General features: G+C 37.9%; 2 protein-coding genes across 8 annotated transcripts; one reads left to right on the forward strand and one right to left on the reverse strand.

The window, feature by feature from the left end:
* The first annotated feature begins 90 nt into the window (after nucleotides 1-90).
* On the forward strand, nucleotides 91-8,823 carry LOC105045739 (actin-101). Of its 6 annotated transcripts, none has more exons than XM_073258541.1 (7): nucleotides 91-466; nucleotides 537-672; nucleotides 1,939-2,009; nucleotides 2,103-2,496; nucleotides 2,585-3,198; nucleotides 3,292-3,368; nucleotides 8,229-8,823. In XM_073258541.1, exons 1-6 carry the CDS (start codon nucleotides 437-439, stop codon nucleotides 3,355-3,357), a joined length of 1,311 nt encoding a protein of 436 aa, XP_073114642.1. In that variant the 5' UTR covers nucleotides 91-436; the 3' UTR covers nucleotides 3,358-3,368; nucleotides 8,229-8,823. The 6 variants fall into 6 exon arrangements, with proteins under 6 accessions (XP_073114642.1, XP_019706204.1, XP_019706203.1 ...); XM_019850645.3 differs by lacking the exon at nucleotides 8,229-8,823 and adding an exon at nucleotides 7,624-7,909; XM_019850644.3 differs by lacking the exon at nucleotides 8,229-8,823 and adding an exon at nucleotides 5,117-5,415.
* LOC105045737 (sulfate transporter 4.1, chloroplastic) lies at nucleotides 8,097-22,383 on the reverse strand. 2 transcript variants are annotated; one of them, XM_010924112.4, is made up of 17 exons: nucleotides 21,939-22,303; nucleotides 20,867-20,915; nucleotides 20,563-20,764; nucleotides 19,490-19,658; nucleotides 19,123-19,188; nucleotides 18,905-19,012; nucleotides 17,871-17,978; nucleotides 17,701-17,766; nucleotides 14,070-14,130; nucleotides 13,801-13,928; nucleotides 12,546-12,587; nucleotides 11,220-11,336; nucleotides 10,301-10,352; nucleotides 9,543-9,681; nucleotides 9,322-9,410; nucleotides 8,631-8,707; nucleotides 8,097-8,529 (listed from the first exon to the last, which is right to left on the reverse strand). In XM_010924112.4, exons 1-17 carry the CDS (start codon nucleotides 22,224-22,226, stop codon nucleotides 8,263-8,265), a joined length of 2,028 nt encoding a protein of 675 aa, XP_010922414.1. In that variant the 5' UTR covers nucleotides 22,227-22,303; the 3' UTR covers nucleotides 8,097-8,262. The 2 variants fall into 2 exon arrangements, with proteins under 2 accessions (XP_010922414.1, XP_073114641.1); XM_073258540.1 differs by lacking the exon at nucleotides 20,867-20,915 and having other exon boundaries at nucleotides 21,939-22,383.
* Between the last annotated feature and the right edge of the window lie 4,182 nt (nucleotides 22,384-26,565).

The raw sequence follows: 26,565 nt of genomic DNA on the forward strand, positions 1-26,565 counted from the left end.
TTCACCATGTTATCACCAACAATACGTAACTCCTGGTGATCAGATGCTGTATTAATTGTGGTGCGAACCATGTAGCTAACTGATTAGCTTATTGTATCGAGAATTAATCCTTCATGATGCCTGGCGAATCAGTAGGCTAACACAGATGGTAGGTGTATCTGATGCAAATTGGCCAGCCTATGGATCAACTCATTCTTTGGGCCAGATAACTAGGCTTGTCCCATTTAGAATGTTACAGAGAGATTTCGCGTGGCCGGTGGCCCGTGCGCATTCCTACTCAACCCTTTTTCTCATAGTTACTGTTTATATTCACCACCTTTTTCCTCTATTTTTTTTTTTTGGATATTTTTTTTTTCTTTATCTGTTCAGAAATCAAAAGGTCATGTGCAGCCAGAGAATCTGAAGAGATCCAGGCCACCATTCTAACAGCTGTCGCATGTCCGGTCCCATTTCAGAGTATGATTTGGTAACCCCGACGATAGCGGAATACCCTCCCCCCATCATCGCCCTACCTCTCTCTCCTAACGTCCCTACAGAATCCCCTACGCAGGCTCCAGATCATCTCCAATCCTTGCAGAGTCAGCGGCAGATTCTACGTTCCTTATACAATCTCTTATGCGGAATTGGCGAACATCTCCCCGCCTTCGATCTTAATCGCGCTTGTCTTAGCTGGTAAACATCCTATTTAAAATTAAAAATATTCCATCATTTTTTTTCTGCTGATTAAGTGTGGACAAAGAAAAGACTAATTTTCTGGTCTCTCTCTAGTCTTCGGCTTTCCGCCTGTAGTATAAAAGGCGAATGCTCCCATCCCTCTCCTTCGTCATTTTTGGGTCGCTTCTCCCACCTCCCAACACTTGCGCTCTTGCTTTCCTCTGTCGCCTCGGAGGAAGGGAGAGAGAACCCTAATCGCCGTATTTGACGAGGTTAGCTCCCGATTTCTCCCGATCTTGACTGCTTTCCCCCACTAGGTCTAGTCATGCCTCTTCAGATCTGCTCGATCTTATGTTCTTTATCGGATTTTATGTGCAAAGATGCATTAGACGCAATAATCATATCTTTAGTTGTGGAAATCTAAAGAACGATGTGTTTTTAGGATGTTTCTGTGGTTCGATCTTGAGGATCTTTAGCTTTTAGGGCCGATCGGGGCGGTCGAAACTCTGGAGTGGGGTTTATTCTGGTGGATCCTTGAACTTGGCCAGTTTTCTTGATGTGGAACTTATCTGGTGCTCCGATCGTGCTGGTACGAGGTGAAATGTGCGGGATTTTGGGGTTGATATTTAGATGTTTGACGATCTGTAGGTTTCTTGCATCACCGACAGTCTTAGTTCTTTCTGCTGGTATTGGTGTATGGTGTGCTATGTAGATCAGTTTGTTTTTCTTTGTTTGCTATATTTTGCTTTTTCTTATTAAAAAAAAAATCTAGTGTTGCATTTCTTCTAAGGGATATATCGTCCCTTGATATTTTATGTCCTAATTTAAAATCTTATTTTTATGAATTTATGGTGACTTTAATGAATAGTTCATGAATTTTCGTACTAGATATGATTATCTTAAGACTTTTGGTATTTCTCCTATTCATTGAGGTAATTTTGATTTGTTTCTCTATTCATGATTACATATAAATTGTGAAATTTTGTCCTTGAAGAAGTAACTCGGATCTCAATTTGTCACTACCAGAAAGTTTAAATAAGAATTTATTTCTTATATTCTGAGCATGCTATGACTCTTCACAAGTACAGCGCTTTGAAGTTACAGGGTTTTCTTCATGGGTTTCTTTCAATTTTAAAATGTCTGGAGATCTTTAAATACATTTTGGTTAGGGATGTTTAATAACTTTAGAAGCTATTGAATTCAAAGGTATACGACAGTTCTCAGGAAAAAAAAAAAACTATGCCAGTTAAAAGGAACATTATCTCGTGTGTAATGCTTCTGCAGATACCGAGAAAATGGCTGATGCCGAAGATATCCAACCTCTTGTCTGCGACAATGGAACTGGAATGGTCAAGGTTAGTGAATCCGTTCCATTTTGGTATCTTTTTTTCTTCTTCTTTAAAAGGATCTGCACTAGCATGCATGATTGTCTTGTCCTCATCAAATAGGCTGGATTTGCTGGTGATGATGCACCTAGGGCAGTATTCCCCAGCATTGTAGGCAGACCCCGCCATACTGGTGTTATGGTTGGGATGGGCCAAAAGGATGCATATGTTGGCGATGAGGCACAGTCTAAAAGAGGTATACTTACTCTGAAGTACCCCATTGAGCATGGAATTGTTAGCAACTGGGATGACATGGAGAAGATCTGGCATCACACTTTCTACAATGAGCTTCGTGTTGCTCCTGAGGAGCACCCGGTACTTCTCACAGAAGCCCCTCTCAACCCCAAGGCAAACAGAGAGAAAATGACCCAAATTATGTTTGAGACTTTCAATGTGCCTGCCATGTATGTTGCAATTCAGGCAGTCCTATCACTCTATGCTAGCGGCCGCACAACTGGTTTGTATCATTTTGACTGCTTGCTTATAGAGATGGTAACGATCATCATCATCTGGTTGACTGATGTGGCTGTACTGTTTATTAACAGGTATTGTGCTTGATTCTGGTGATGGTGTGACGCATACTGTTCCAATCTATGAAGGATATGCCCTACCTCATGCTATCCTTCGTTTGGATCTTGCGGGTCGTGATCTTACAGATGCGCTGATGAAGATCCTTACAGAGAGAGGTTACTCCTTCACTACAACGGCAGAACGAGAAATTGTAAGGGACATGAAGGAGAAACTTGCCTATGTTGCTCTTGATTATGAGCAAGAGCTGGAGACAGCCAGGAGTAGCTCTGCTGTGGAAAAGAGCTATGAACTCCCTGATGGGCAGGTGATCACAATTGGGGCTGAGAGATTCAGGTGCCCTGAAGTCCTTTTCCAGCCATCCTTGATTGGCATGGAAGCTGCTGGAATTCACGAAACAACATACAACTCCATTATGAAGTGTGATGTGGATATCAGGAAGGACTTGTATGGTAATATTGTTCTTAGTGGGGGATCGACTATGTTCCCAGGTATTGCTGACCGCATGAGCAAGGAGATTACAGCCCTTGCCCCAAGCAGCATGAAAATTAAGGTGGTCGCCCCACCTGAACGGAAATACAGTGTCTGGATAGGAGGCTCGATCCTTGCCTCCTTAAGCACTTTCCAGCAGGTGAGGTTTTTTGTGCTACACTAGATTTTGCCCCTATTACACATCTTATTTACAGATGAATGGTGCTTGATTGCCCTGAATTTTCATTTGCAGATGTGGATTTCCAAGGGTGAGTATGATGAATCTGGTCCATCCATTGTCCACAGGAAATGCTTCTGAGCTTGGTTATGGTATGTTTTCTGAATATTTTCTTGGCATTTTTTTGTTTCCATGCAATATCTGATCTTGTTGAAAATTGTGGTTTTGCTGAAGAGTATGTGAGAATTTGCTTCTGAGGTGATTTGAAGAAGCTTTCCTGGTTAGATATTTTAAGAATCGGGTGCCATGAGTATTTGTGATGGCTTCTGTAAACAAAGTCACCTTTTTTTATCCCCATCATATTATAATCATATTTGTTGAGTCTGTCGGTGGAGTGGGATTCTCATACGTTGCTCGGCATCTCCTTTCCAGAGGCCGCAACTAGTATGATATTAATACCCTCCTCTGTTAAGGTATTGTATGAGAGACCATTGTGAGCGTGAGGGTTGTTATCATTCTATTCTAATGGTGATGTATGTTTTCACCTGGGATGCATGCGTGAATGTTTTCACCTTGAGATGCATGCGTAAACGCTGATATCTGATGATTAGGCATAAGAAATTTACACGAGGCAATGAGTATTTCACTGTCTACTTCTCTGCAAATGGACATATTAGATTGCCTGGATCAGGATCTGCAACTGGTCGCAAGCATGATATTATATTGCTTACTTTTCTTACTGGTATAAATCCATTAATAGTTGACATTTTATCTCATAATACGCCATATCCTTGTGCTTTTCTACCTTCAGTATCAAATCGTAGAGTGAGGAGCTATTATGAGGTTCAATGTGTATTAAGTGTAGTTTGTTCTGCACTATTCCTCAAAATGTCTTTTTCAGAGAGTAGGTTACCTTAAATAGGATAAGAGATATAGCTCTCCTTATTCTGCAGCCAACCATGAATATTGATTGAAGTCCTGTTGTTGTTCATCATCATGAGAAGAAATATTTGATTAAAAAACTTGAAAATAAAAAACCTGGCAGCCCATGTTGGGTAACAAGTGGAAAGTTTACATCAGCTGTGTTGGGTTTTCAGAACATTTCCTGCATCATTTTCTATCATGAAGTCATGAAAATGTGCCTATCTAGTATTTTGAAGAATGCTAATTAGGGGTGCGAATGGGCTGAGCAGCTCGTGAGTTGCTTGAGCTCGAGTCGGGTGTCTAACTTGATTTTTATAGAGCTTGAGTAGCTCGAACAATTTTTCGAGTTGAGTTTGAGTAGCAAAATACTTGAAGGCTTGCTGCCCGATCAAATATAGCTTGATTTATATTTGAGTCATTGATCTTATGTATTGCCTTTTTATTTTTATTTTTATTTTTTGATTGAGTTGAGTTTGAGCTTGGATATTAAGGCTCAATCTTAAATCGAATTTCAAATGTGAGTATTTTGTATTAAGCTCGAGCTTTTAGCCACTCAATTCGACTCATTTGCACTATCGCTCACCAACCTTGAATTGCTTTAGAATGTGTTAAACAAATCAAAGATCTGGTGTAAACATTTGGATGGTTAGATGATATTTGAGCTTTTAAGCATCTCTAAAATTGGAGTGATCGATCATGTCATGTTAGACAGATCTTCTTGGCTCAAATATCTATCTACAAAACTTGATTTGGTTACCAAAAGGACTAGAAAAATCTAGGTCTGATTTTTGTTAGGATAAATTATTGAAATATGTTCTCAACTTTAGCATAATTTCTTACATTATCTTGATTTTAAAATATATCAAATTAGTCCTTCAAATTTTCGAGATGTTTCAAAGAGATACTATTGTTCGCATACCAACAAACAGTGTTAGCTTATCATTTTAATAGATGAAAATATCCTTCATTTATATAGGAGAGATGGCCGACAAAGAAGGGATGGAGATGGAGTGAGTTGTCATGCAGGAGGAAGGTGGAGTCGTGGAGGTTGATGTGGAGGGAGAGGGCGATGTCCAAGATTTTATGGATGGGATTGAAGGAGGAGGATGAGGAAGAGAAAGGGATGAGAACGGGCAAGAAGGAATATTAGTAAAAAAAGGGTTGAGGTGGAGAGAGAGCTACCATGGAAGGAGAGGGTTCATGGTTGAGCTTGAAATAAGAGGATGAAAAGAAGCGGATGAGGAGAAAGGAGAGGGAAGGAGGAGAGGAGAGGGAAGGAGGTAGAGAGCTACCATGAAGGGGGAGGGCACATAGATGGGCTTGGAGGAGGTTGATAAGGAGAAGGGGGCAAGGAGGAAGAGGAGAAAGCGAAAGGAGGGGTCGCCGACGAGGAAAGAAACTGTGGAGAGGGAGAGCTCATAGGTGGTCTTGGAGGAGGATGAAGAGGAGAAGGGGGTTTTAAAGTCGAGAGAGTGTAAAGCGATGCTTTAGTTGGGGGGAATTGAGGTTTAGAATGAGAATCGGAAGGATGAGTTCCATGCCAGTCGCTTGGTTGGAGATTGTTATGTTCTAATTTCGATTTCGATTTCAGGGTAAAATGGAAATGCCCCAATCTATCTAAAACTCAATCCCTGCTCTCCCTTGTGAATTCAAATTTTCATTCCTATTCCAATTTCAATTTTGAACTAAATGCTTCGGGAGATTTGGTCATTTCGATTTTCATTCCAATCCATTTCGATTTTCATTTTGATTTCGATTTCGATTCCGGTCACAAACCAAATACCTCCTAAGTAAAAAATTAGACTAAAGTTTAGAGGATGTTCCTATAAGTATTATAACTTAATCCATATAACTTGTTTAATGAATATATTGGATCATATTTAATCATCCTTAAAATAAATTAGTATAAAATAAATTAGTTCTGATCTAGTCTAACAACTATTGAAAGGGTTCAATAAATTGAGATTCTAAACCTAAATCTGACATGTTCAATTAGGGCTGGAAGTGGGCTCGGGCTGGTCCGAGGCCCATTGGGCCGAGCCGGCTTCGGGCCGGGTTTTGGGCTTAGCCCGAAACTATTCAGGTTAGGTTCGGGCCAAAAAAAATAAGATCCGTTTTACTTTCAGGCCGGGCTCGGGCCTACCTTGGGCCCGGTCCGAACCCGGCCCGGGTCCGAGCCCAAAGTTTAGCCCAATTATGAGCCCAAATTTTAAAAGCTTCATTCCATCCTTCAATGATTCAATCTCCCTTCCGAAGTTTCGAGTCTCGATTTTTTCTATCGAGGTGCCCTGGATCCGTCCGTCGACCATTGCCATCCTTACTCTCGATCCTCCCTGCTCTCCCGTCGGCCATCGATCTCCGCCGTCGCTCTCCTCACAATCTTCAACGGCATCGAGCTCCCCCCTCCAATCTCCAGCAGGTGCTCTCCTGTCCACAGTTCCACCTCCGTCGTGCTCGTTCTCCTTGGATCGCCGCTCCCTCAGGCCTCGACGGTCACTCCCAAGCCCCCGTCTCCCTCCAACTGCTGCTCCCAAACCCGTCTCCCTTCGATCGTTGCTCTCTCGAGCCTCGACTGTCACTCCCAAGCCCCTATCTCCCTCCGACCATCGCTCTTAAGCCTCACTGCCCAATGTACCTTGATCACCTCGACCTCTCTCAAAGAGTCCAACAAGCTCTTCGACAGTGTCGACGAGGCCTGCGGTCGGTCTCATCGCCCACGCCAGTCTCGACTGCAGTCGCTGCCGCTTGGCTCCTCATCGTCCATGCCCACGCCCTTAAGATGGACGTCATCTTCATGGAAATCGATGGTGCCATCCAGATCAAGCTCGAGCTCCAGGAGTCAGGAGGTCGTTGTCGTCGTCGAAGACCTAGCGGGCATCATCGTCGTCGTGACTGGCACTGGAATGGATTAGGGCTTATAGGGCTTTAGATTTTTTTTTTAAAATTTTTTAATCGAGAATTGGGAGATGTTGGCGGTGGGCTTTAAATTTTTTAACAGGGAATTGGGAGATGCTGGTCCAATTTGTTCAGGCCGAGCTCGGGCTTGGGTCTTTTAAAAATTTTCGGGTCTAAGCCCGGCCCGAAGCCCGACAAAAATTTTTGGATTGGGCTCGGGCTGGGGTCTGACGCGGTCCGGCCCGGCCCACTTCCAGCCCTATGTTCAATAAGTTGATTAAGATGCACTGAGTTATTTATGATTTGGATCTATTTATGCAAAATCTGTGCCTACTTAAATCAGGTTGGTTATAATTGGATCCTAAATTGCCACCCCTATCTCCAATCAAAGTCAAAAAAAAGAAAAGAAAAGAAAAAGTCTTGATAAATGCTTCTGAAAATCTCTACCCTTTCTCTGATCTTTCCTGTGACTTATCTAATGAACATAAACACAAGGCTAAATACAAAAAGAACTCCTAGGTTATGTATATACAAAATTCATGAGCTTCTACACTGTTTGCACGGTCTCATAAATGTCTCCTCCAACAGGACTGCTCCTCCTCAACAAGATTGATTATCTATGACCTCCGAACATAGGAGAGATGTGAACCACTTTGTATAAGCCTGGCTGCTCCCAATCTATGTTTGATAGCCAATCAAACTGGAAACTTTTTTTGTACTGGTCCTCGTGTGCCTATAAAACAAAATCCACATGGGTGGAAGATGCCTTGTGTATGTTTATTGCTCTGTCTGCTGGTATATGGAATCCACAGTAGATAGCCATTCCATCGAACGATCAAATTCCACAAGTAATTTGCCATTTGGCACCATGTCTCCTACATTGCCTCCGTGTAAAACCATCTCTTATGGTAATGACTACAAATTGAAGTGAGTCTCAGAGTGTCCTGGCTCTCCTTACAAGCTGATCCACAACCAGACAGCAAATTAACAGTACTTAGATCCCAAGGGCATTAAGAGTTATGGCTCTAAAGTGGTTGCACATGGAAATGAGAAAAGGGACATCCACCGAATATATCAGATTTACATTAGAATGAAAACAAAAATGTGATTTGAATGTAAACAATTGTGATAGCAATCATGGTCCTGCATGGGTGAAATTTTTGAATTGTTGTACCTGTATTTACATTTCACAGTTCCAACAATGACAAGCTATGAGAGTAAACACTTTCATACTTCCTGTTGCTGCAATAGTGGCTCCACCATGGAGTCACCTCCACCTTCATGTCTCCATAGGTTCTGCAGGGAACTCAACTGCCTTCTAGGAGTCCTGTCTACCACCTTTGGCGTTTTCCCATTCAAGTGCTGCACATGTTGTAGGCAAACTTGTACAGCATCGTGGACCCTCACAAAACACCACTCCTTACCAATCAGGTCTATGAGGCCAGATCTTGAAAGTAACCGGTGAACTTCCTGGTTTGGGTTTGCAACTGCAATCTGCTTGACAGAGGGAGAAAGAGAGGTTGAAGGTCACAAATCATGGTCCATTGAGTTGCGGCATTAAAGGACATGATTTTAAATTTCAAGAAGATAATAACCTGGATACCACGTGAATTGTACTCCTGATGAAGGTCTTTCAGAGCTTGAACAGCACTGGAGTCTATATATGTAACAGCTGCAACAATTTAACAGGTCTGTGTGACTTATTGCTTTGCGTCGTACATAAGCAGGGAGCGCTTTCATAATGCCAACAGAGATACAACTTGCAGCATGAGAGCAAGTATAAACATATATGAAGAGTTACCATAACAAAATTTGAAAAATGTGGATAAAGAAGATAAATGAGTACATGCTAAAACAACTGATCTGCAATTCTAAGCTTCGAACATTCATCAAACTTATCTTCTGTCACAGAGAGAGCCTGATGGATCTCAAAACTGCAGGCTTCATGCCACCAAACAGCTCTAGTATAAGTACGTATGCACCAAGTATCAGACTAGAGGTAGCAATTTATGGTACGTGAAATTTATTAGGCGACTTAGTTTTATAAATTTCAAAGAATTAAAAAATGACATATATAAGTATTTTCAAGACAAGATAAACAAGAAACAATATGCTTTTGTGCTCGATTCATCCATTTTCTTACAATCTTAGATAAAGTTAATTTTTAGTTGCATGGTGTAATTCATGAAAAACAACTAATCATGCTACTGCATAGAATTCCTAGCTACATGGTCGATAAAGTACTTTGTGCGGACTGAGATTTGAAGGCAGAGATCAAAGACTTACGTGACATCTCAAGGATTACAAAATATATCCTCCCAACATCCGGTCCACGGTTTACGGTTCCTGAAAGATTATGTTCATATTCCCGTAGCCTGACAACACAGGTTGGCGTAATGATATTAAAATGCAATCAAAAACTTAAAAGCAAGTAAGACTCCGGTTTGAATTTTCTTGGCATATCAGTTTGCTTAATCTTATGCAATCCAAAAAATCTTAACATTCACCTGTCTTTGATATAGCTGATGTTTGCAAAATAAATAGGTGCATCAATTCGAACAACAACTATTCCATTATATGTATATGCTTCAGGATACTGTAGAATATTTCTGTAAACGGTTGTTCCGGGAAGACGCCCCAATACAGCTGTAACAAAAGACCTATCCCAGTTAGCAACAATGAGTCTCCAGATAGCAATAACTTCTAACCGCTCGTGTAAAACCACTGATATGAAGATCGAGCAGCCAGATAACATGTTTGAAAGAAAATGAATGTTTAATGTCTACATACTGATGGATGGTAATTAAATGAGCAGTTCAACTAATTAATTTTTTTTAGAAGAAGCTCACTATCATCTAGTTGGCACCAGCATAAAAACTAATGAACTTAACGAACTTATGGTTTAACAATTATTATCTAGAAGAAACAAATGTTTTTGCTGAAACTTAAAAACTGATAAATTGAATTATCTGAGACTGTAAAAGGGGTAACCCTAAAAACAGTTATGCATAAATACCAAAACTGTTCCGCATGAGACTGCATGCTTCTTAAGTTAGTATAAGCTATAGCTCATGAAAAAATGAAGCTGTATCCATCAAACACATTCGATATGATCTATTAGATAAATGATGTGTTGAAGAATAAAATAATGGCAAACAGAATAGGACCAAAAAGAATGAAATTCAAAATGATATGGAATGACAGCTGCAAACTGGTACCACCATGCACAGATTACAGATACAAGATGGATTCCAAGGGCACTCACCTATGTGTGGATTTGCGGATTCATGGATGACAAATGCAAGCGAGAAGCCAACCTACAAAGCAAAAAATCTCATGCTCTTAACAAGATTTACTTATCACCTAATCCAGTGTTAATAGGAATATCTAAATTTAACAGACGACAATCATAAAAATTCAATCCCTCAAATGCGTCATCATGCTCAAAAATAAATATCCATATTTAAATTTTAAATGAGAGTCGATGTCTCCCATATTGTTTGCGCTGTCTTCATGCTAGTCAATTGCAACACAAAAACATCACAAGACAAAATAACCAAAACACCTATAACAGTCATGCACAAAAATATTCACCTTTTTCCTACTTATGATGTAAAGAGGTTGCTTCGTAAATTAGATTTATGCTCCAGAATTTTATAATGCGACGCTCCTAACCTCAAACGGTTTCATGTTTCCAAATAAAAAGCATGGAGATAATATCAGTGTTAACAGATGAAACGTTTGGGTCCAGTTCATCTTAGTGGGAGGTCTATTTCAGAAGAAACATTCCTGTGTGGTAAGTTTTAAAACCATGGAGAGGCATTAGCATGCGTTGGTTAGTCTTGAGATGAACCTGTAAACTGCAGTGGAGTATATTTGTAAAGTTTCAGTATGGTCCATTCAAGTTCTCTCCCAAATCAGCCTTTCAACTATTATACCAAAAGTGTTTATGACTTTGGATGACACGAACTGAAAATACATCTGAGATAACGAACAAACAGAAGATCTGCAAAACCTGTCATCATAAACATAACAGAATGATCTCATCCCATATATGAGACAATACATTCACAAAAAGGTGAAGCACACTTAATAAATTGAAACAATAAATGTGTCAAAGTAAATGAAGATACAGATATGTTGAAGTTATAAAATATGAGCTAGAAACAAATTCAAACACTTACCCCAACAATAACACCAATCTCAATACCCAAGACTAATGTTGTAATGCAAGTGATTGTCCAGAGAAGAAAATCTTTTTTATCTATACGCCACAAGAATAAGGCTTCTTCATAATCCACCTGCAACAATAAATGTTCACTTCACAAGTCAACAACAGCTAGAAACTTACAAAGAATGCAATACTCGTCTTCCAGTCAAATATATGCAATCATATATCATAGGACCAAGATGTGTGATCATAGACTGGTTGTCCAATTATGTTTCCCTTTTTTCTAACATGTGATGAAATAGTCTCTGACTGGCTGCTCTGGCAGCAATACAATATGCTTTGTATAAAAACATCATGGTTCCAACATCAGCAAGGTGCCACTTGTCCACAAGTATGCACTCTGATGGACTGAACCGCATTTGAAAGTGTACTTCAGTTAGCATGCATATTTGGGAAATAGATGGTGCACAGTGATACTGCCTTTAAATAAGTGTGTCAACAGGCTCAAATAGGGCCTCTCTTAAGTATTTGCATCCGAATCAAAACAAGGTTCAGGGTCCAAATTCAAGTGTGGTAACATTCAGACATACTTGGGTCTCCAAGGACTTTTGATAATCTTATAGGCTCATGCTTGATAAAAGACCACAGAATGGTAGAGGAAAAATAGGTAGTAGCAATAGAGACTGTTGCAGCACTTCTGGAATTGTAAATGTTCTCAGTTTCATCTTTATACAACTGACAGTTCAATCACATGGACTTACAACAATTAAATATTAATTTCAATTTTCTGAAAGTTTAATCCAAAAGAAAATGTTGAATTGTTAGGATCCTGATTGTAGGACTGCAAATGTATACACTAATAGCGGGTTGCAGACTGACAAGAAGAAATATGTGGTATTTTATGCAATACATTGTAGAGGATATTATGTGATGCATTAAGATTATGCAATCTAATTGATAATGGCAAACTAATTCAGGTCAAATATAGTCCAGCTAGATTAGTGATTTTGTAGCAGAAACTTTTGTCGCTCTTAGCACTGCACAAGTAATTAAACTTTTATAGTAACAGAAATACATGACATCAACTAAAACAATTGGCATCTGAAGTTTGCCAGTGGAAATATCATATATAAAGTCATCCTGTACTGAATTGCTCAAATAAATCAGCAGAATAACTGAACAGTTGCAGAAACCTAGAAATGACAGAGCTTCCAAAAGTCATGATGCAACATATAAAGTAAAACTGTGAAATCTCATGTAATTTTGATATTTGTTACTGCCAAAGAGCTTATAAAATTCATATTAATTACACGGTCATCAAGTATTTTCAAATTCTTACCAGACCCATTACAGCAGATATCACAATTGCAGCTAGGGCACACTGAAATAGATACAAGAAAAGCATGTTAAGCAGGTATATTCATGATCAATAAGTAGCAGCTAGACAAAATCTGAGAAGCAACATTGGAAAGTTCTGAGAAAATAAATTGAATCATATGGTACAAAATCACACCATCCATTTAGGGATGGTTATGAGGATCTTGTTTCTGAGGCCAAGTCTTCAAAAGTAATAATAACACGAGATGGAACCCATTAAAACACACAGACACAAAAAAAAAAAAAGGCAAAAAGTTTGCTGGTGAAGTAAATTAAATTGCCCTTTGCTTGCAATATGCACTTAGGGAGACTAACCCCCACCCCCACACAAAAAAAGAAAAAAGGAAAAAAAAAAAAAGAAAGGAAGAAATTAAAGAAATATAACATGTTGATTGGTGTGGTCAGCAGAAAAAATAAATCTCCATTCAAAGAACACCACAGAGATGTAGTATGCACTATATGGTGTTTTAGAGAAACATTGCTAGATAACCAATTGATCCAAAAGCTTAAGATGCTAGGGAATGAGTTAACCATGTATATCAAGCTTAACATCCCCCCTCAAATGCAGCTTGGACCATGCACATGGAGGGACAACCGACTGAAGAAAGACATAAGTCAAGATAATAGACAAAAATCTGGACAAAATTTAACTAGGGAAAATTACAAAAATAACTGAACTAGAGGGTATTCAAACTCGTGCAATCCAACAACCTGAGCTCTGACTCTAACCCCATATACTCTGATAATCTTCAATCCAGTACTGAAGGAATCAGGCTAGTTCTGACATGATCAATCTGGCAAGAATTGGTGTTCATTTCTTTCAGAAGTACAATTATCCTATTATGCTTATAACTTCATATGTTGCATGAAAGTACTTTCCCATCTTTATATACTTCAGAGAATCATAGAATCTCCAACCTCTTTAGATTTACATGCTTTTTATAATTAAAAGAAAACTTCACAACGGTAGTATCTGCAGGCATTCTTGATTCTGTGTGTTTGTTGTCTCTATGGAATTCTGTACCAGATTATGCTTGAAATATTCTTATGTATATAAATTCCAGGCCAATGCTAAACATACTTTCATCATCGTAAGCACTCAGCATTTTCAGTTTGTTGGTTTAAATCACATGAATAAAGTCTAACTTCTGGTATCTTAGTAAGCTAAGGTTATCTGCAGTTGAATGGCCAAAAAGCTTTTCAAGGCAAAGTCATACCTGAGGTATTTGACTAAACAGTGGTGTCATAAACAAAAGAGCACATCCCATAATAATTCCCATTGTAATTCCTGACAATCCAGTTTTGGCCCCGCTCTCATGATTTACAGCTGATCTAGAAAAAGATCCTGCACATAAATACTCAATTGTCATCTCATGGAAACATGCAATTTTAATTTAAGCTTAAACATTTCTTTATGACTGCAAAGAAGAATACTGCAAATCTCAGTCCATGCTTGCAAAAAAATAAAAAAGTGTCAGTATCTCACCAGTTATAGGGTATGAAGAGAAAAATGACCCACAAATATTTGCCACGCCTAGCCCAAACAACTGTAAATGAATGAGCATGAGATATCTCTTAGTATACAATGAAATAAGAAAAAACTATGATTAGCTCCGTCAACTATGTAATTAACTGACTGATGTGCAAATTCTATTAAGCACTTGGCATTTCAAATTATGCAATCTTCAACCTAATCATTCATCACAAAATTATCCTATTTAAAAGAGATCTATATTCAGAACATGTAAATTATATATTAGAGATTTGTGAGTTTATCAAAAGAAGAAAGATTTCAAGCGCACATTCAGAGACTGCATTATTCATTTATCCACGGTACACGTGGAAACTAGTATTTCTAGCTTACAACAACCTTACATTGATGTATATCCATTCTAATTTCCAAGAGGTCAGCAACAAAGACAGTGCATAAGAGAAACATTTCAGGTGAGATGTCTTCACAATGAGACTGATGGCAGAAATCTGTTGAGAATCACGTGCAAGGTTTAGTGCCCCATAGAATTATAAATAGAAGTTACATTGATTGATATAATAATTGGGCCCAAAAACCTAATGGTCTAAGCTTTTGGGTCATCTTGGGTTCCAACGTGCATATCAAGTTCCCTGATTCAACTCCTAGACACCCCAACAAGTGGTACCAAGCTAATGGTGGTGCTCCTGGGCAAGACTCTCAAAGCAGTGAAGGTATACTCCAACATCGGTGGTTCTTCGAACAGTAACATGTGGCTAAGTAGAGCCCATTCGTGGTGATCACGATATGCCAAGTTGATAAAGTGGACTTGATGGAGCAAGCATTGGATTTGAGCATGAGGTTGATGTGGCAAGTCAATGACTCGATGGAGCCAAATGTGTAGTCAGAGCATGGGCTTCTGCATGATTCTTGAAAAAGCGGACTCTTATAAAGGTACAATGAAACATGGCTCTTGAAAAGCAAGTAACTCTTGGTCTTGAGCTGAACATATTGTCATAAGTGTGGCTCATGGTAGTCTCAATGGTACATGTTGGGACCATACCCGACCTGAACCTTGATCTGAGCTAATAAGCCTACCCAAGAACCCAACTTGATCTAGAGACCTATGATATTTCATGAATAGGGAGAAAGAGAGATATCAGACTATGCTCTCTTCGACTCTCCTCTTTGTCGCCGTCTCATCTCCACCGCCCCCTCACTAGTTCCCATTTTATTACACTGCCTCCTCATCCATTCCTGTCCACAGCTGCCCCAAATGCCCCCTCTAGCTCGCAATGAGCTGTTCGCCACCCTCTTCTTCACCACCTCCCACTGCACCATCGCCTCCTTATTCCTTCCTCTCCATTGATGCCTTTTAACACCCTCCTTGCCACCTCATGTCAGAGCTCGAGATGAATCAAAGTAAGGTTTTAGGAGAAGGGGGGGTGTGGTTTGTCTAAGACTTACTTCAAGGAATGCAAAATTTAGGTTTTGGGAGGAGATTAGAGCACTCACAGCTCCAATTAATAAGACAAGAATCCTTCAAGGAATTGAGATTGAATCGCTGATCAAGCAATTTCAACAACTCCAGTCCAGCTCCTTTTCTTCCATTTTTTGGGCATAAAGATTGTTTTTCTTTGATCTCAAAAGAAAACAGGAGAGGAAATGTGGGTTGCACTGAATCAGGTTGAACTTGGGTATTCACGTCCAAATACCAAGAAGGATCAGGTCGGACCTGACCCATTGAACAATCTAGCTCATGGAGACTAGGCTCGTGGGCTATAGCGGCAACATGTGGTGCACTTAGAGTAATTGGGCATAGAGGATTGGATTTGAGGGGGAGTTAAAATCAGCTTGCACATGAAGGGGGATAATGTTGAGGATCGCATGCGAGGTTTAGTCCCACATAAAATAATTAAAGGAACCCAGATGGATCATAAAGATGAATGGGTCAAAAAAGTAGCAATTTAAGCTTTTGGGTCCACTTGGGTTCCAATGTGCATGTCAATTCCCTTAGTTCAAACTCCCTATCTCCCCAGGGCCACCATACATGACAGAAGGCATTTAGGAAAATGATTCAGAACGCTACATGTCAGATTGTAAAGAAGTCTATCTCGGTCTCTCCTCTATAGCGAGATTATGCTGCCTAGGCTTCTACACGACATATGGAAACTGATTTAACAAATAAGCTTGTCATGCAACAATTATCAGAATAGGACAATTTTAAGTGGTCTCATTTAAAGTAGAACATTGATCTACTAGTCTCCTCTTACTCTAGGATTGTATTTGGAAGTTTTAGACTTGCTTTATGTGACGTTAGCAGACTAGATACAAAAGCATTGTTAGAAGAAGAAAAAATTACGATTTCTCAACATTTTAGGTTGGCTCTATGAATCCCAAGTCATCAGTCATCCCAAATGAAATCATTGTTCATTATTTCTCATGACAATGATTCAAGATTTCAAAGTATCACAAGTAGGGATTCTTTAAGAAAATCCCAGTAAGTGTTGTAATGAATAACTTTGATATTTTGAAATGAATTCTGAAGGAGACTAGGTATTTTGGCCTTTCCTCAACTTATTCTTGGTTATGCATGAATGAGTATGTTGTTGTTGAACCTACTTTTCTTGACTTATACTGCCTTCCAAGTTGTCTCCATTAAATTCCAGTTGTAAGAGGAGGAATGACGTACCATCTCATTCCCAAAAGCTATTCCTCATTTTTTTCTGTATTAGTGCATCCCATGATTCTTATATTTCTCTAAAGATCTTTACCATTTATCTTCTCTGATTATGTTATTCATCAAGCACAGCTCACAACCCAGGAACATTTTCAAACCTTAAAAAACTCTGGCTATTTCCCACCGATACATGAGTGACAATATGCTCTAAACGCTTTCACATTATCCACTGCATTTTTTTTGGGCACTCTGTTTTTCCTAGGATATATATATATATATATATATATATATATATATATATATATATATATATATTCTTTCTTTTTTTTTTTTCCTTCATGACATTGACAGGAGATATGAAACTTTAGGATAAAACCTCTTTTATTTTAAAGAAAGAAGTGGATGGAGAACCCCCAGCCTACCATTTTTAAAGTGGATGGAGAACCCCCAGCCTGCCATTTTTAAACCTTGACATTCAATTATGAGCAAAGCTTTATATTTTATATTTGTTCACACTGTCTGCATAAGCACGTGTAAGAACCAAGTTATTATAACAAGTTTCATAAAGGAAGAAAAGCATGCTCAGAATCATATTTCAGTATATGATGAGCATTTAGAAAACTGTTTCGTATGACATAATGACCATCAGTAGAATATATTAACATTCAGTTAATATTATTGACTTGTACAAGCATCTGCATGTTGATGTACTAGTTTTAATTAAGAGTTCTCATGCATTTCATGTCGAAGATGCTATATCGATCACTTATCTTCAATCTTGATAGATCATTATCATAAAAAATTAAGAACACAAATAGTAGCCTAAATAAGAAAAAGAATTATAACTGGAATGCGTTAGGAAATATAACTCAAGAAAATGGATCTAAGTATGGCAGTAAAATAAGTTTGTTATAAATGATTCTTTGAAAACAGGAAGTCTCTATGATATGTATCTTTTAAAATGATTACCTCTTGATTTGAGTCTAACTCATAACCATTCTTTGCAGCCAAAGCTTTAGCAATCCCCACAGATTCCTAAAATCCAGAAAAGGTAGGAAACAAAAAGAGTGTTGATGGCAGTGATACATTAAAAAAAAGGGGCCAATGATCAAGAAAATATGAGCAAAACCAATTTATACCAAAATGGCCACACCAGTGATGAGAGCTGCAGTTGAAAGTAGAGATTTCACATGCTGAAATCCACTAGGTATTGAGAACTTTGGAAGGCCCTGGGGTATTTCACCAACCTAAAACAATAAAAAAGTTCAGACTGCATTTACGAAATATTTGATTGAGTGTCCCAAATAACTGGTGTTGCACTATATGATCCTATTAGCACTGCAGAAAACATGACAACATGGAAAACATGCAAGGTTCATAAATGATTTTGGTTCATTGGTGATCTTCGAATGATTTTGTATTCTGATTTCTGAAGGATGACCATCTCAGTTCTTATTGCACTAGAACTCGTCCATCAGTGATGAAAGTAATCAGAACTCAAGATTCATAAGTAGCCATAGTTCTAGGGGACAAATTTATGAAACTGCTGTTATAAAAATTATATTCCCCATCTCGACATCCAATTGTTCTGTCACATATCGAAGCCTCGTATCTGATCTAAAATTAAAATCATCATCCAGATTTTTAGCAACTTTTGCAATATCATCTCATTAACAAATCTATACCGATATGATGCAATACGCTAAACATTAGGGCCTGTTTGGTTGCATGTAAGTTGGCATGCTAACTCAATTCAGACCAGGGGAGCCCACTTGGAATATTTGATTGGCCCGAAGTGGAGCTGAACTGTCTTCCCGCCTGGGCCAATTAAAGGGAGAAAAGACCTGAAGTGGCTTTGGCCCAGGGGGAGATGAGGCTATGTTGGTGAAATTCACTCCCATTCGGCCCATCTGCACCAAACCAAACAGGACCTTAGCTTATTCCTGTTCCCTTCCTTTTCCAATCTCCTTTTTCCACTTTAATTGTTTAGCTTTTCAGGATTGGTCCTTCCTTTGGGAGTGGAGATAAGGCATATAGAAAAATCACAATAAATACCTCCATGTTATGGTTGGACACGTTAGACAAAGCATAAAAAATTGAAATTCATAATCATATAATTAGGTTTAAATTTTTAACAACTCAAACTCAATAAATCAAATGGAGCATATCTTACCACTGAAATTGAAGATGGATGAAATAATTTCACAAAAGTTGTGCCCAGTACAACCGCTGTAAGGGGGCCAGCTGCTCTTAACCATCGCAAACACTTCTTGGATTTACCCTGAAACAAGCATGATAACAGTTGTCATGGTCAATTTTGTCAAATGTAATATCCTAAGGATGGAGAGAATGGAATCAAACTTCACAGGAAATTGAAAGAACAGTTCCAACCAAGTGCTTCATCAGGAGAAGAACCGCAAGAAAAATTGACCCCATCACGAAGGGCGGCCATGAGAACTACAAAAAAGAAACTGGCAGATAATGTTAGTAGAAATAATTATGGTTTTAATTTTTAAGTATCTTAAACAAGATTAACAGATATGAATATCTGACTTATAAAATGTAAATAAATATGAACCCTTAAGAAACAAGCTTTTAAATAAGAAAAATGAATTCTGGACAAACAATTATGAGAGGTAAAAAAGCAAGTGCGCACACAACCTCCCCCCCCCTCTAACACATATGTATAAGTATAAATATAGAACAAACAAGAACAAAATAGAAAACTCATATAACCATGAGGGCATGAGGAGCATACTTCACCAAAGCCAGCAATTATGCTTCTAATTAGCGGTATAATTTCACTGCTTCGTGCTATATCATACCCCAAGAAGTATTTGGCTTGAGACAAGGCGATTGAAATGGCGGAAGCAGTAGTGAAGCCAGATATTACAGAATGACTAATAAATCGAATAAGCCACCCAAGCCTGTAGAGAATATGAACATGAAAAAGATTATGCAAGTCCAGATCTACAATAAGAAAATAAACTTCTGTTATAGAAAAAATGTCGTAGTGGCTTAGCATGGGCAATAGTCTTCCAAGTGATAAAAGCATGTTAGTTTGGTAAGATACTAAGGTCCTCTTTGGAATTGCTGTTAGTAATAGTGCTTTGTTAATAGAATTTTCGGAAGTAGAGCTTTTAACAAAAAACTATTTGTTGTTTGGTAACTGCATTTTTAAAGTGCTATGGAACTTTAACATCTCTTTGATAACCAAACTAAGAAAGTATTTTTAGTAGTGCTTTCCATTTTTTCACTCTTTGTACTATCAAGAAACATTATTATAAAGTATTCTTAATTTACAATTGTTTATTTTGAATAACCCATTCAACTATTTCCACCAAAAAATGTATATCTACTATTTCTATTACAACAATGTAAGGTAGAAATTATTAGGCTGAAATCCAAAAGATGGTCTTAGATACAGTCATACTGCATAGATAGTGATAAGATGTAACCCACTATTGATCTGGTTTTCATCCTGCAATGCTGGACTTACCATTAATAAGCATCCTTTCTAAATCAGTCCATGAGATTGTGATCTGAACATTGAAATCGAAACAGCATATCACACCAGGAAGCAAGCGACAGTTTGGATCATTAAATAAAAAGAAGGAAAACAAATGAAAGAAAAATAAGACAGCTACAGAAGTAATTAGACTTTATGCGTAAGAGGTTGATAATTGACGTGGGTAGGGCACCTGCCCTTTCCAGCAATCACTTTAAAACTATGACAGACAAGAAATGTATTGCCATCAAACTTCAAGCAACAGGACAGTAGCATAAGTTTAATTGTTTCAGAAAAGAAACAGAGGGTTAATTATTGAATACCTTAGCAAACCCATGAGACATTCCAATATGCCAACCATCAGTGCCAACAATATTGCAAGCTCAGTGTACAGCTCATTAGAAGGTTCTACTATGTTGCTCAAGACATTAGACACCAAGAGCGATACTAATGCCACCGGACCAATTGCTAGTTGACGTGATGATCCAAATAAAGCATATATGAATATTGGAACAAAACCTGAATCTGTACAAAAAATATTGGCCTTAAGGAACACAGCATACTATACTCAAGAAAATTATCTTTAAAATACTGAAAAAGAAACACATAAATTAAAGTAATACTCACAAAGTCCATATATTGGATGAAGCCCTGCCAACTTTGCATATGACATTGCCTAACATTTGTGTATATATATAAAAAAAACTAATCAGGAATTCTATAATCACATCAGTTTCAAGAACTTCATACAAATTATTGAAATTTCTGTCAAAATGGGAGATGAATCACTCATGTAGGAGTGGCTTATATCACAAATTTTGACTTCCACAAAGCAGGGCCATTAGTCCATAGTTATCAAAAGGCATCTGTTCTTGCTGCAATTGAATTCCAAAATTCTATGCCTTGAGTGTTATCCTAAAGCAATTTAAGTTTTGGTAACTATCCGTAAAACTTTTGGTTTATCGGGTTACCCAGTGAACTTAAGATAAGTCTACAAATAAACCCATACGATTAATCTTTTTTATGATGCATAAGGCAATTCAAAATACTTAAGAACGAAGATAAAATCCTTAAAGGAAAAAGAAGAAAAAAAAAAAGAAAAAAGAAGCTAGCATAAACCAATCTTATTATACAAACTGTTCAAGAAATTGCTGCCATGATGCTAGAAGGAAATCCTGTGTACTACTACGCATTCCAAGAAATAACTGAAATAATGACATTTTTTTGAGGGAAAAAAAAAAACTCAAGATTGTTCAACCAGTCTTGGACCGAATCAAGAATCCCAAAACAAAAGTATGGTACACAAGATTCATAGAAGCCAAGAATGTGACCGAACATGGCATCAAGACAACAAAATGGCAGGAAAAGAACTTTGAAAAATACAAAGAAAATAAGATAAGATCAACCAATCATTCTCCAAGAACCTTGAAGAAATTGCTACCTAGACACTTGCAAGAAACCCTGTATCACACTAAACTATAATAAACCAATCATTAAAGAAAAATTTTCTAGATGTCTCATCCAGGCTACTTCCAAGAAACCTTGCATCCTATTCAATTACATGAAGAAAAAGAAAAGGATTGATCAAAACTTTCTTTCTAAGGAGCAAAATTTCCAGAAAATACTTCCTGGAACCAAAAATCCGTAACAGAAAAGGAGGAGAGAGAGAGGAGGAGGAGGAGGATAGGGATTGCTAAACCTGAGGGACGAGCATGACACCGACGGTAAGGCCGGACATGAGGTCGACCTGGAGGTACTCCCGCCAGCGGTAGGTCCGGATCCAGCGGGAGCACGGGAGGAAGAGCTCCATCCACTCCAAGGCCGTCATCGCCCGCAGCTTCGCCCCCCATCTGGCCACCAGCGTCGCCGACGGCTGCTGCTGCTGCGACGACGAAGTCGACGCGTGCTGGAACGGGATCACCTTCACCGTCCGGCCGCCGAAGATATTCTTCATCGCGGGGGCCGTGGCGTCGGAATCCGTCTCCATGATTCCCGCCCTCCCACTCCGCGACCCCTCGCTCTCTCTTTCCCCCACAATCTGCCGACGAATAACAAAGATACCGGATGAAACAAAGAAGGAAGCCTACGTCAACGTGGGTGATTATTAATTGGACGGTGCGCGGGGACATGCGTGAAAGGGATGAACGTGGACCGGACTGCCGGCTAGTTTCATTTCTTGATGGCGGAAAATAAAAAACTGGCGATTTTGTCTGCGTGCTCGGGATCTCCAAACTGCGACGTTTTGTTTGCGGAAAGGGCCGCCTTTGTTGAGTTGAATTGATTGCAATTACGGCCGTCCATCGGTTATGTTGCGAACTGGAGTGGCCCGCTCTCAAATCACGGCCGTCCATGAATCACGTGAATACGTGATAGCCTGTGATCCCGGGCCGTACTGTACATGGACTCACGCAATCACAAGCCATCGCAATCGTATAAAAAGCCCTCTCCGTTCCAAACGGCTTTTTTTTTTTTAAACGACAATTATATATTAATAATAAAAAATAAATCTATTAATAATTATACATAAGCCCAGTTAACGATAATTGCTATAAAAAAACATTCATAGTGCATACATTCTTAAAGTTAATAATAGTTGGAATGTATATGCCTTGCCATCTATTTGGCAAAACTCCCTATCAAATATTACACCTTTTAAGGTCTTATTAGAATGTTTTTAGGTAGTGGCAAAAAATAAAAAAAATCAATTGAGAGTTATGTGAAGGGATGGAGGACAATAATAGGTTGGAACCGGACAAGATTAATGTGCAAGTTTTAGTAGTTAATGGATTAGCACATAAATAAAGAATCAATAAATGCTGGGACCTTTAATCGGATGGTACTAGTTGCCGTGGAGTGTGGGGCTTCTTCTAGGGTGCGGGCCCGGTCCAATGGCATGACTGGAAATTTAAGATGGCAAAAGTTTGTGGACAACTGAATTAGTGGACCGTGGACGGTGGATGCCGCTTGCCTCCAATGATAACATCGATTCGATGCGCTGATTGGTTCTTAAATTTGATTTTGTTTCTCATCTCATCTTGGGTAGGTTCGGGGACTGTTAGAAAAGGATGTTCGTGGACCGCATAACCAACTAGATTCATTTATATAAAAATATACTGTGCATATCGTACCCATTCAAATCCAATTTGTGCCTCAGACGTCCAAATTTCTTCAGCGGGTGTGTATCTGGTGAACCCTGTGCAGTACTCGAGAAAGGATAACATAAGAGATCTACTTCAATATTCTTCTAAGAAATTATATGACTATTTCTATTTTTTTTAAAAAAAATATAGCAGCGATAATCCTTTAATATTCGGGTTGGATTTCACATTGGCACGTGCATATACAAGTGATGCAAGTAAAATTTAAAAAAAAATGATGATAGGTTGAATATTTTACTAGGGATGGCAATGGGTCGGGTAGTATACTACCCATCCCCAAACCCGAACTTAATATCCTATACCCAAACCCTACCCGATACCCAATCGGGTAAGAAAAGAGATACCCATCTCCATATCCAACGGGTTCGGGGATACCCGTGGGTAACCCATTTCCCCGTACCCAATCCATACCCGCCCCATACCCAACCCATACCCATCCATTCTATACCAAAAAAAAAAGTAAAATAATTTTATGCATATTATCAATCAAAAATAGAATTACCAATTATATATACATACATACGCACATACACACTTCTAACACACACACATACATGCATGCATACATATATGCATGCATATATATACATACATACATATATATAATTATATATATAATCATACATATATACATGCATACATATACGCATATACACACTTCTAACACACACACACATACATACATGCATACATATATGCATGCATACATATACATACATACATATATATAATTATATATATATATAGAGAGAGAGAGAGAGAAAGAGAGAGAGATCATATATATGTGTGTGTGTGTGTGTATATATATATATATATATATATTCGGATATGTATATATGTATATGTATATATATATTCGGATATGTATATATGTATGTATATATATATATATATATGTATATATGTATATATATATATATATATATATATATATATATATATATATGTATATATGTATATATATATATATATATGTATATATATATATATATATATATATATATATATATATGTATATATGTATATATATATATATATATATATATATATATATGTATATATGTATATATGTATATATATATATGTATATATGTATATATATTCGGATATGGGTTCGGATATTACCCATATCCATAGGTTCGGGTCGGGTTCGGGTAGAAAATAGCACTATCCATACCCTACCCATATCCGTACTATAGTTTTCGGATTTTACCCAAACCCGAACTCAAACCCAGCCAAACCCTATTTTTCGGATTTGACCGGATTCGGGTAGGGTGTATACCCATCGGGTCGGATTAATTTTGCCATCCCTATATTTTACACGTACGCAATAGCATGGTCAATGGCTCCTAACAGAGCGACGCATATTTCATTATCCTTGTCACCATGATGTTATGGTTGCAACTTCGGCATGCGAGGTCAAAGCAAACCCTGATCCAACCTAGTGACTATATTTCACATTCTAACTTAGAATTATCAACGAGGATGCATACCTAAATATTGTACCTATCCTCAAATCGAATGGGGCAATTTTAATCGAAATAAATTAGATAGTGATGTTTTTGGTGATGATTTTAAAAATTAAAAATCGTTTGATTTCGGTTATAGTATTGGGTACAGTTTTGGTGAATTTTTCAATTTGAACCAAATCCAGACATCGAATCAAAAATTATTGGAACATGGCTTAAAAATTATTGATATATATAGTTAAATAATAAAATTAAAAAATTAAAAATAAAATATTTGAAAAAAATTTTAGAAAACTTTTATTTTATTTTTTTCCAGATACTCTATGATATAATCAAATGTATTCGATAATTAATATCCTTGATACCTTTTGTATTTAGTATAATTTCATATTAGGAACCCAGATAATAGTGGAGATGACTTACGTTGACGAGGTAATCTATAGAATCTTCTTGATATTAATAAAATTATAGATTTTAAATAAATAATTATAAATTATATTATAAATTAGTTTAGAATTTTGTACGATGCATGATATATATTTATTTTTTAAAATAATATTTTTATAAATTAAAAATTCAACTCAAAATATTTAACTAACATAATCATCATTTTTGTCTTTTACTGATAGAAAAATTATTTTTTGAATCAATATTTTCAATATCAATTATTTCGAAATTCTCATCATTAAGCAGAACATGACCGTCTATTTGAATCCCACATATATTTCTTTTCTTCGTAGCCGTATCAATAAAAATAATATATATTTTATTATTATATAATTTTTTATCTTATTAAATTTTTAATCATCATTAAAGACTTACTCCAGAGAAAAGATATGATCAATCGTCGATCGGCACAACCATTGATAAGATTAAGAGACGGAAGGGATGGAAGGAAAGAGGACATAAGGAGTAGAGTGGAGAAAAGAGAGAAAAAATAATACGTTAAAAGGGAGGGAGACTAATATAATATGTCGAGTATTTTAGATATAAATATATTAAAAGAAGACGGTATTTTTTTTAAAAAAATCAAATTAAAAAAATTTAAAAAAATAAAAATTTTTCTTAGAAAGCCAACTACATGTCCCAAAAATCCTCACCATTCTCTCAGACTTATTCTCCTTCCCATCTCTCTCCCCTCTCTTCTTCGTTCCCCCTCCCATCTCTCTCTATCCCCCCTCTCCCAACAAATCCCAATTTCATTCTCTTTCTTAGAGCAATAGATAAGAGGAGGATGATTCTATTCACCTTCGTGGATTGTAGACCATGGTGGCATCCCCGCGTCGATGAATGACGACCACTATCCTACCTCGGTACCCCCTCCTCCAACGATAACGATTGTGAGGGTGAATCCGACGCCTACTCTGCCCTCTTGAGGACTGTCTTCTTCGGGCCCGATGCCCATCGTCAACGTGGTTATGTGCACGCCTGCCAACTCCGAATCATTTGCAGTTTATCTCATTTCACCACCGATCACCATCCGAACATTATCGTTGAAGATGGAGAAGCCAAGAAGAATGCCTAAGTGCATGGTGGTCATCGTGGATTCATCTACCTTTGTTGTGGTTTGATAAAAGAAACAAAGGACATTCATACCAAGAAAAAAAAAAGAAACAAAGGACACCACCACTAGCAAAACCTTCGATGAGAGGGACAAATAGGTTAAAAAAAAATTTCAGTTCGCTCCATCCTGATTCAT

The sequence above is a fragment of the Elaeis guineensis genome, chromosome 5 (assembly GCF_000442705.2).
Source record: "Elaeis guineensis isolate ETL-2024a chromosome 5, EG11, whole genome shotgun sequence".
Taxonomy (NCBI): Eukaryota; Viridiplantae; Streptophyta; class Magnoliopsida; order Arecales; family Arecaceae; genus Elaeis; species Elaeis guineensis.

Bases quoted from the DNA above. Each gene is read 5' to 3' on its own strand.
- LOC105045737 (XM_073258540.1), bottom strand. From the start codon at position 22,368: ATGTCCCCGCGCACCGTCCAATTAATAATCACCCACGTTGACGTAGGC. The intron at 19,013-19,122 runs GTTGGAACTGTT...TGCTTGTTTCAG, and splicing joins TTCTCCTGATGAAGCACTTG to GGTAAATCCAAGAAGTGTTT. The intron at 12,588-13,800 runs GTATGACTTTGC...TATCTATTTCAG, and splicing joins TGTTTAGTCAAATACCTCAG to TGTGCCCTAGCTGCAATTGT.
- LOC105045739 (XM_073258541.1), top strand. From the start codon at position 437: ATGTCCGGTCCCATTTCAGAGTATGATTTG. The intron at 2,010-2,102 runs GTTAGTGAATCC...CTCATCAAATAG, and splicing joins ATGGAACTGGAATGGTCAAG to GCTGGATTTGCTGGTGATGA. The intron at 3,199-3,291 runs GTGAGGTTTTTT...TTTCATTTGCAG, and splicing joins CCTTAAGCACTTTCCAGCAG to ATGTGGATTTCCAAGGGTGA.